The 10,940-nt window shown below is 35.8% G+C and overlaps 1 protein-coding gene across 2 annotated transcripts in view; it reads right to left on the bottom strand.

Annotated features, from left to right (window-relative positions):
- Dmc1 (DNA meiotic recombinase 1) overlaps positions 1 to 10,940 on the bottom strand; it is a 37,824-nt gene that overhangs the window by 14,339 nt on the left and 12,545 nt on the right. For both annotated transcript variants that reach the window (XM_087213876.1, XM_087213877.1), the window contains exons 6-12: positions 10,104 to 10,156; positions 8,754 to 8,795; positions 7,567 to 7,639; positions 2,524 to 2,615; positions 1,911 to 1,984; positions 1,671 to 1,785; positions 1,194 to 1,254 (exon numbers count right to left, since the gene is read on the bottom strand). In XM_087213876.1, the coding sequence (XP_087070002.1) occupies positions 1,194 to 1,254; positions 1,671 to 1,785; positions 1,911 to 1,984; positions 2,524 to 2,615; positions 7,567 to 7,639; positions 8,754 to 8,795; positions 10,104 to 10,156 (510 nt within the window). The remainder of the gene's footprint in view (positions 1 to 1,193; positions 1,255 to 1,670; positions 1,786 to 1,910; positions 1,985 to 2,523; positions 2,616 to 7,566; positions 7,640 to 8,753; positions 8,796 to 10,103; positions 10,157 to 10,940) is intronic.

Raw genomic sequence — 10,940 nt, 5'->3', positions numbered from 1 at the left:
TCCTCAATCACTCCTAAATAGAGAGCAAAATTAAAAAATCCCAACAACTATAAAGGACCTTTTGGGGACAACTGGAGACACATGGATAGAACTGCAGATTAGATAACACTACATATTATGCCAATGTTAAATTCCCTGAACGTGACAATCATATTGTGGTTATGCAGGAGACTATTCTTGTTCTTAGAAGAGATATGCTGAACTATTAAGAGGTAAAAGTGTCATGGTAACTGGAAATAATTCTCAGTGGTTAGGGGAAAAAGTAACTCCCAAACAGCTCACATAAACAATAATATATGTGTGTGCATGTATACATATATATAGTATGTGTGTGTATGGATAAACAAAAAGATTTTATAGATACACACAAGAGTAAATGTGATAATATGTTCACTGATAAATCTAAGTAAATGATATATGTGTATTCATTGTCCTAATCTTGCAGCTTTTCTCTGATTAAAATTTTTTCTAAGTAAAAAGTTACTTTTAAAAATGTTTTAAAAAGCAGCGTTAGCTCAGGGTTATTTTGATTGCTTATTCAGACTCACAATGCTCAAAATTTTGGATGGTGACAACTAAAGTCTCCTTGAATTTTCTGTTTTTAATACCCTATCTTAGTTTTCCTTGTCTTTATATTTCCTATCACTTTTTAAATAGAGTCGTCAATAGTTCTAGTGTGTGCATACATACTGCAGCAAATTCTGAATATGCCTCATGTAGACTGAAATTGTTTCTCTCAGCAGGAGATTTCTCTCTAGTACCTCTTTTAAGGCTATCACACGAATAAACTGTAGAAAATCTGCTTTTTTGTTTTCAAGCTACTGCTTATCAGTGCAATAGAAACCACTTGTGTATCTAGAATATAAATTTTTATTTTCCAAGGGGATTTTTCTCACTGTCCTCCAATATCTTATGAGTCTCAGAGCAAAGTATAGCCCACAGTACTGCTGAAAAGGATTAAACTACTGCTTTATTCTACAAAGAACTACAGAAAAATAGATTCTGGATAACAAATGTGTGATACTTGCAATTATGAAGTCATACGCTCTGTGCAATAGTGATTTGTAATACAGATATGCCCCCAGCAAGGCTGATTATTTTGAAATTATTTTATTCTACACTCTAACCCTGTTGATAATAACCTCTGTGAAATAAAGATTAACCTCTGTGAAAAGGCAAATATTGGGGCTTACGTCATAGTTGCTCCTGGATCAGCAGTCATTTGATTGGTCACAAAAACAGCCACATTATATTCTGTCAAGAAATAAAATTAAGAAATTAAGATATGGGCAATAAAAATATAAACATTCATTGTTTAGATTTCAGAATTTAGGAATATTATAACATGATTTTACAAACAAGATCATATTCCTATTTTTTGATAACAAATTAATTTATTAAAAGTTATTATCATTATTATTTAGGACAGAATCTATTTTTATTTTTTTAAAAAAGAGTTGTATTCCCATGAAGGTAACTTTAAAAACCATTACCTTCTGACATTATTGTAAGCTTCTCTGCAACCCAAACATAGTCACAGATGCTGTTCTGATAGTGTCATTTAAAAAATCTACCTTCTGGGCCAGGGATTTAGCTCAGTGGTTCCACCACTTGCCTTGCAAGCATGAGGTCCTGAGTTTGATCCCTGGTACCAAAAAAACCAAAAATACCTTCTGAGATTTTTTGGAGTCTTGACAACATCTGGGCCAGTTTTTGTTGCCGTTCAGCCAACTCCCCACGACCACTGAAATCCACTCGGAAAAGCGCCATTATTGAATCAATGATCTGCACAGGATTAATGTAAAAATAAAGATGCATTTGGAAATGGAAGGAAGAAGTCCATTTAAATAGAAATCAATAGAATAATCTACTAAGTAGCTCTTAAATGGGCTGTATTTAAAAACCTGTACCAGCAGCTTGAAGATACCAGCTTCTTCATGGAACTTTGCTGCTACATAATCAAGTAGCTCCATCTGATGTTCACCTTGTGGGAAATACAATGAGGAAATGTTATGAAAGCCAACATAAGCAAAGGCTAAGATCATTCATTTCCTTGGGAGTCAGGGGAAAGGGAGTCCTTGAAGGGCTCTCTTAATTTTTCATGGCTTTACTACATAAACATGACTGCACCTTCTGCCTCATGCCAAGCATACACAGGAAATGCCTGCTACCCATAAAGAATGCTGTGCTGGGTAGTGGGGGTGTAGCTCAGTGGTAAAGCACGCGACTAGTGTGCATGGGGCCCTGGGTCTAATCTCCAGCACCACACACTACACACACACACACACACACACACACACACACACACACACACACACAGAGAAGAATGTTACTCAGCATTTCAAAGACAAAATAATTTGAGAGTATAGTATTTTGGCATCTAAGGATTTAACAAATGATAAAATTTGTGGACTAATTTGGAGAGAAGCGAAATAAAATGAAAAAAAAAAAAACAGTTGAAAGTATTGTATCAGTCAGAGTAAATCAGTGCTGCTGAAGCATCCATTTGCTTGGAGCTCTTACTAGTATATGCACGTGCATAAAGTACATTGTCCAGTACTGCATCATGGTCCACATTGAAACGATCAGCAATGTCCCGAAGGCGATCTGGACGGCTGGAAAGTGCCAAGATTAAGGATCCAATACATCCATTCCAAAAAAAGTTTACATAATAACTACAAAATGTAATACCTTAAGTATACAAAGTAACAGTGAGGCAAAACTGTATCTGCAAAGGTACTCTGAAAGATGACAGTAATCACTTAAAGTTTGTACCAGATTTTATTTTTTGTAAGTGCTTCAGTTTACCTTAGGGTCATAGAAATGGTCAGAGTAATGAATTTAAATATTAAATTATCAAATCTTTAAAATAACCTTAGAAGCCAGTTGATATGATCTGTATTACATTTTATAGAAGAGGACATTGACAATCATATTATGCAAATGATTCAGGATTATGAAATAAAATAGTTAAAAGAAAAAAGTAGAAAAAAAAAGTAGAAGCTAAGGTTTGTGAATCTTGTTCACAGTTCTATAAAAATAGATCTAGTCTAGAAAGATAATATCACTGAATTATAATTCAGGTCACTTCAAAATGAGTTCACTCTTCATACTCTTCATCTATTAAAAATGAAACAGTAAAGAGCCAGACATGGTGGCACATGCCTGTAAACTCAGCACTTGGGAGGCTGAGGCAGGATTGCTTCGAGTTTGAGGCTAGTCTGGGCTACACAGTGAGTTCAAGGCTAGCCTGAACTACATAGAGAGTCCCTATCTCAAAACAAACAAAAGAAAAGAAACAGTTAAATACTATACAATTAATCATGTGTTGCCAACAAAAAGGTGAACCAAAACGTGAAAAAAGTAACCTTGAGGGTCCAGAAGGAAATGATCAGCCCACGGTTTTTGGCTTAAATATGGTTTTAAACCAACCCTCTTCTAAAGGAGTTATCAGCTGTCTGAAATTAGTAAATTCATAAGGAGGCAAATTCTGTATATCTGCAAAGATACTTTAAAATATGCTAATAATGACTAGTATCTATGAACTACAAAATAGTAAATATTTTATTCTTAGGTGGGTTTTTTTGTTTTTCTTTTTTGTTTTATGTTTTTGAGACAAGGTCTTGCTGTGTAGTTTAGGCTGGCCTTGAACTCACTTATGTAGCCCAGGGTGGCCTTGAACTCATGGCGATCCTCCTGCCCCAGTCTCCTGAGTGCTGGGATTACAGGTGTGTGCCACCATGCCCGGTTTATTAGGTTTTTGATGATCCTAACAGTATGCCCAAAGTGAAATGACAAAATATAAATGTATATCTGTGGTACATTTCACATTTGTTTTCCAGCCATGTATGTCTTAATACACTATATATGTTTTTGTGTTTCGAGCTTCAGTGGTAGCCACTAAAATTTTCCATTTCTATTGAAGGTGCTTTGGTGGACAAGTTAAAGAAAATAAGAATCAGAAGAAGTAATAAAAATGTTTTCACCATGTCAGTTTCTACAAAACCTAGATACTATGTGAGCAGGAGTGTGGAAGTTGGATTTACACTGAAGGAAAGTTCAAATCTGTAAATATTTACTAACTGATTACCATGTGGTACTAATTACCATATTACCCAATTACCAGTGCAAAACTCTGTGGAGGATATAAAGAGTAATAAGACTATCTATTCCCTGGACAAACTTAAAACATAAAGAGACAAAATATAAACACATAAGATAAATACGAAGAGACTGCCCTTCGGTCACTTGACCCAGATGGCAGCAGGACAAAGATTTGGAATGGTAGCTGAGGACCTACTTGATGTCTGTGAAATCGATGTTATTTCCCAGTGGTTCTTTTTCAGAAACTTTGGTTAAATGATCAAAGTTGATTTATGACCCTGTGCTTTTAGGAAGGCATGACTGTGGGCCCAAGAATAAAGGCTGTTAGTTGAAAGGTGAAAAAAAAAAAAAGAAATATGAAAAGACATAAGTATATATGTGAGAGATATTGAAAAGAATGAGAACATTTCACTGTGGCCCTTGTCACAGTTCCAGCATTTTGCATGTAACTTAGCTTCCTTTTTCTTTTTCTTTCTTGATAAAATCCAAATTTCCCAAACATTGGCTATTAAACTGCAAGAACAATTCCTCTCTCTGAGGATCATCTTTAACTCTTTCTGAAGGTGGCTTAATTCCATTCAAGTCCCTCTTGCTAAAAGCTCTACATGTTCCAACCTCCTGCCACAGTCACAAGCCTCATTCAGAGTCTACTCATGCCTTGCACTTCCCAATGGTCTCCTGCAAATAGTTTTTTGGTTTTCTTTTACATGAGTTTTGCTGTTGTTGTTTGTTTTTTCAGTATTGGGGATCAAATCTAGGGGCACTCTCCCACTGAGCTACATCCCCAGCCCATTTTTAAATTTTGAGACAGGATCTTGCTAAGTACAGTAACTAAGTTGCCCAACAGGACTGGAATTTATGATTCTCCTACCTCAGCATCCCTCAGTGCTAGGATTATGGCCACTGAGCCTGGCTTCTGATGAATATTTTAGAGAGTAATTTCTATAATAGATCAAGAAGGAAAAGTTTTTCTGAATTGGGTAATTAAGAGAAAATTGGAGAGCTGGGCATCGTGGCGCATGTTTGTAATCCCAGCCTTCAGGAGGCTGAGGCAGGAGGATTGCTACGAGTTTGAGGACAATCTGGGCTACATAGTGAGTTCAGGGCCAGCCTGAACTACAAAGGGAGACCCTGCCTCAAAAAACAGAAAATTAGAAATGAGAGGTTTAAATGATATGTATAATTCAGAAAGGCTGCAAGAGGGGGATAAAAGGAACAAAAACCCAACAGGATAGAAACACCATGCAAATTTCTCTAGGACTAGCCAAATTAGCATTCAAGAATGGAGAGAAATAAAGGCATTTTCAGACATATCAGGGTTTAAAGTTTTACTGCCTGGATATCTCATATCTCCCTCCACCCCTCTCTCAGTACTGAACTCAGGGTCTTCATACTGAGCTACATCCCCAGGCTGGGTATGTAAAAATTTTTTCGAGATAGGGTCAGGCTGGTATTGAACTTGGGATCATCCTGTCTCAAATTCTCAGAATGCTATATTACAGGTAGATGCCACCAGGCCCATTCAATCTGAATTACTTTTCTGAAAGAAGTTCTTAAGTAGGTACTCTGGCAAAACAAAAATACAGGAAAGAAGATTTTTTAATGTATAAAGAAAATGAAAATTAATTTAACTGCTGATATATGATGTTTTCAAATTTTAATAAGACTATACTTAGGGCAATGAGATTATTTTAGAATATATTTATCTCTTTTCCTCTAGTAGTAACAACAGTGAGAAATAAGCCTAGAGAAGCTGGGACTTCATTGTGAATGGCTTTACAAACTTGTACAGGTGTTTTTTCTTTCATCCCCTGGCCAATTCTACAATGCTTTACTCTCTTACTGTATGTTTGCAAAAAAGAAAAACCTTCCATCACTTTACCTACTGCAAATGTTCCCTTGAATATCTAATTTCTTTTTCTTTCTTTTTTTTTTTTGGTACCAGGGATTGAACTCAGGACCTTGCGCTTGCGAGGCAGGCACAGTGCCACTGAGCTAAATCCCTGGCCCTTGAATACCTAATTTCTAATTTCAGTGATGTTTCTCAGTCTACACCTTCCAAAGTTCTCTCAGTGGAACATTACCAACTATTCTTTTCTCCTAAAAACTCTCCTTTAGCATATTGTATATATACACAAAGGATCTAAAAGGACACACCAACTAAGCTGCATTTGATGGAAAATGCCTTTTCTTTGGTTCTTGTGTTTTTGTTTTCTGTAACACACATTTTAACTTCATAAGAATTAAGGTTATTTTTAAAAAACCCCCACCCAAAGAACTTTTCCTTTAGGTTGGCTTCCACAACCAGATTTCCTCCTACTTCTTTTGTCTGTGTAAGTTCCTCTTCTTAAATATAGCACATCTCACAGTTATGCTGTCAGTTCTCTTCTCTCTTTTAAGCTCTTTCTCCTGTGCTTAATTCATCCATATCTCTGCCCCTACCCTTTTCTCAAGCTGAGTCCAACATTTCCAACTGTCATCTTTATAGTCTCCTGGGTCTCACATTCAACATACAAAAAGGAAACCCTGCTTTTCTCTGAAGCATGATGTTCCCAATTCTATCATTACCATCATTATTCTCCTAGTATCTATGCAAAAACCCTGACAGTGGTTTCTCAAACCTCTCATTCGTTTATCTACAAATATAGTCACTAAGTCCTATCAATTTTCCTAATATTTCTTGTCTTTTTCTTTTTATTCTTGCTGCTTCCAACCAAGATCAAGTTCTCATTACTTGCCTACAATATTGCAACACCATCCACTAACACCCACTCTCATGTCAAAGCCCTTCATAGCTAAGACTTAAATCACCTTTCTAGCCTTGTATTCTGGAATACCTTGACTTCAATCAAACCACATTTCTTCCTGTGATCCAACAGCCTCTTCCCTTTTCTTTCTGTGCTTTTGCTCTCTTCATAATTTTCCCTTTATTTGAGACCATGAGTCTGAGTCAATAATCTTCTTTCTATTACAAAAGCAAAATCTTTGGAGAAGCAGGAATACTAAAAATGAATAAGAGCTGAGCATGGTGGTGTATGCCTGAAATCCCAGCACTTGGGAGGCTGAGGCAGGAGAATCCTGTGTTTGAGGTCACCCTTGGCTACACAATGAATTCAAGCCAACTTGGACTACAGAGCAAAACCTTGTCACAAACAAACAAACAAACAAACAAAACAAAAAGGTATAATTTCCTCTTGTGTATTTGTTTTGTCAGTTTTACACCAAACCCATGGGAAGTAAAACATTAAGTAAAATGTGATTTGAGAATTTGACCAGTAATTATTTTCCCCCTTGCCTTTTCTCATTATTGCTGTTTTATGGAGTTACCACAAAAATGATGTATTTTAAGCAAACTCTTGGCCGGGGATTTTGCTCAGTTGTTTTACCGCCTGTTGCGCAAGCGCAAGGACGGGAGTTCGATCCCCGGTACCAAAAAAAAAGAAAAACAAATAAAAAGGTTACAACGTATTTTCTGTATCAATGAAGATAATCTTTCCTCCTGAGTAGCCACCTGCTCCTGGAAGTTGAGCTGTTACTAGGAAGCAATGAAAAAAATAAGAGTGAGTGAACTGTGTACAAAGGAATATATAAATCAACATTGAATTTACGCTGGTTCCAACTCTTTAGTACATGTAGCAAAGCATAATGATCCTTTAATTTCTAAACAGCATGCTGCAGTTTAATCTTATTAACCAGTGGTGAAATAGTAAATATTTTGCCAAGACAGTAGTAATTCAACAAAGAATTTCAGTATCTCTCTCAATGGGAGATATTCACAGAAGTTAATTCTCCCTCCAAAAATGGAAGTAGAATTTAAATATTACTAATTGTCTTTTATAAGAAAAAAATCACAAATATAATTTGTGCTATATAACTCATTTAAGTTACCTTTAAATAATGTAGGTTATTTAAGTGCATTTATTTTTTATGTTTTTATGTGGTAGTAGTTAGTACTGTACTTCAAACCAGATATCTGCATTACTTTGCTTTCCAAAACCACCCTAAGATTTGGCACATTCATTGTTTCTTTTTACAGATGAAACAAATTAGAGGTAAAGCAACTTCCCCAAGGTCACACAGCTAAAGGGGAAAGAAGAGTGGAGTCAGGCATCCTGATTCCAGAACCCTCTTCTAAAGCACATTGGCATGTTCCTTCTACTTAAGTCAAACAAATGCAAAGTAGTGTCCTTGTGAAAAAGGAGCTATCTTTGCTTAGTTTGTTTTAGAAAAATTTGTTTTTAAGTCTCTCTTAGGGTCTACCTTACTTCATGGAAAGTAAAGGATTCTAGGCCTCAATAGATGTGTCATTCTTGTAAAAAAAAGACAGAACAGATGGAATAAGAAAAACTGAGATGGTGGACACCTCTCCTGCCAACACTCACACACCCACTTACCTTCTCCTTGTTTTCATTCAGTGTTCATCATGTAGTACATACAACAAACAGCACCTCAAACACCACTCATTCAAAGACCAGCTCTTGAATCTGTGCGACCATGGACGGGTTACTTAACCTCTCTTGAGTTTTGTGCTTCCTTCTAAATTTGTTGAGATTACATGAGATTATGTAAAATGTCAGGCACAGAGTACATAGATGGTAAGTGAAAGCTATGATCACTGTTATTACTATGTTGTTGTCATGTGTCCTTACCACAGAGGGTATGGGAGAGCTGAGTTTTCCCCGTACGAAATTCTGTGAAATACAGAAAAGGTAATTTTAAAAATGCATACTTTTTAGATATTTTTATAAAAATAAAACATGACCTCAGAATATTACTATTTCTTTTCCAACTGTCAAATCTCACCCTTAAAGTGGCTCTTGTAGATCTACAGATAGATTCTGTATATATTGATACCAATAATAAAAATAAGGTATTCTTGCACAGATCTGTCTTTTAGATAAAAATTTAAGCAAGTTTTCCCTAGAAACACTCATATAAATGAAAATTAAGGATCCTCACCACAGGAAAGAAAGCCTAGGGATCCACCACTGAACTGAGATCCTCAAGGGGGAGCTGAAGTAATCTCAAATTGGTGGCACTGCCTTGTTACCAGAGGCAAATTCCTTCTATAGAAAAACTTCTCTACTTACCAGTTAGGTCCACTGTACTCTCATAGATTAAAATTAAGCAATAAGCTCACAAATATAAAAAAATTAATGAAACAAAGTAAGTCACTAGGACTGAGTCAACAGAAATAATGAAGCTCTACACCACACTCCAGAGCTAGGAGTATAGCTCAGTGCTGCAGTACTTGCCAGCATATGTGAGGCCCTGGGTTTGATCCCCAAAGCCACACATAAATAAAAAGATGAAATCCAGATTTAAATCCCCAAGTCAATAGAAACAATAAAACATTTAGTTCCCTGACCCCCAAAGCCACACATAAATAAAAAGATGAAATCCAGATTTAAATCCCCAAGTCAACAGAAACAATAAAACATTTAGTTCCCGAGGACTTCAAATACAAAATTGTTAGATGTGGTGCATAATATAGCTATACATGCAAAACAAGAAAAAAATGGCAGGGCGGGGCAGTGTAGCTCAGCAGCACAGCACTTCCCTGGCAAGTGCAAGCCCCTGAGTCTGGTACCAAAAAAATATATATATACATCTATATATATCTATATATATCTATATATAGATATATATCTGTACATGAATTGGTAAAAAATATAGAGGCTATAATCAGTAAAGAGAGAATCTCATCTCTGTATCCATGGAATTTGCATTGCTTAGACATAAGATCAACCTCATTATTCAGTTACCTTTTGGAGGAATAAGACACCTTTATTCCCTTCTATAGTAATCACAGATACAAAGATAAAAATGTCAGTATGACCCATCTGTAGTTATTATTTATTTTCACTGCATACCAGAATGATTCTGCATGACATAATTGAGATTTCATCATAACTTTCAAAATAGGAACTTATTTGTTCATTATTTAACTATACGTGTGTATAAAATTTCATATAACAAAATATTAAGGTTCTACCTACCTCCAAAAGCTTCTGTGATTGCCATGCTTTCAATTCCACCTCCTAGCAACTTACTGGAAATAGAAAGAAAGCATTAGTAACAGGGATAGAAATAGAGATATCAAGAAATGAGAAAAAATTCATAAAATTAGCAACCTATCATCTATTTATCAATCTATCTCTACAATATGAACAGGAATTCTTAGCTGAACAATTGACACTCACCCTGTTCAGATCATAGGTTCTCCTGTGTATGAGCAGGTAGATCAGTAAAGCAATTAAGAAGCTCTGGTCTTTTTACTTCTGGGTATCAACAGTGCAGGTGTTAGTAAGACCTTCTGTTCACTATTATTCTGAACTGAATTGGAATTAGAATACATGGTCTTGGGTTTTTTGTTGTTTTGTAGTGCTGGGGGTTGAACCAGAGCCTTGTACGTGCTGGGGAAGTGCTCTACCACTGAGCTATCCCCTCAGCCAAGTGGTCATAGTTGTTATTGGGTGTTTCAAATTGTGCAAGAATAATGTTTCTAAGAGTCGATTGAATATTAAATTTTTAATATACTGAAAAATATGAAAGAGATGTCAGAAGAATCCAGTGATCATCACCATGTTTAGTTTATCTCACAAAAATAAAATTTTATGGATAACATATCAGAACTGACAATGTTCAAAGATGTTACAGTTAGGAGAATAACTGCTAGGTTTTGACAGCATACATTTAATTGCTAACCCAGTGTTTTAGTGCATTTAATGTTCTTGATATGAAAAGAACTAAATTTAAGTTATGATCTTTTATTCATTAAATGTAATAAATATTATGTTAACTGTGCTAAGACCCAGTAGGAGCACTTTAAAAAT

The sequence above is a fragment of the Heterocephalus glaber genome, unplaced genomic scaffold, assembly GCF_053883595.1.
Source record: "Heterocephalus glaber isolate CG9 unplaced genomic scaffold, H.glaber_assembly_v1.0 deba00001444, whole genome shotgun sequence".
NCBI lineage: Eukaryota > Metazoa > Chordata > Mammalia > Rodentia > Bathyergidae > Heterocephalus > Heterocephalus glaber.
The sequence above is the reverse complement of the archived record's forward strand: the minus strand, read 5'-3'. Positions and strand labels throughout refer to the sequence as shown.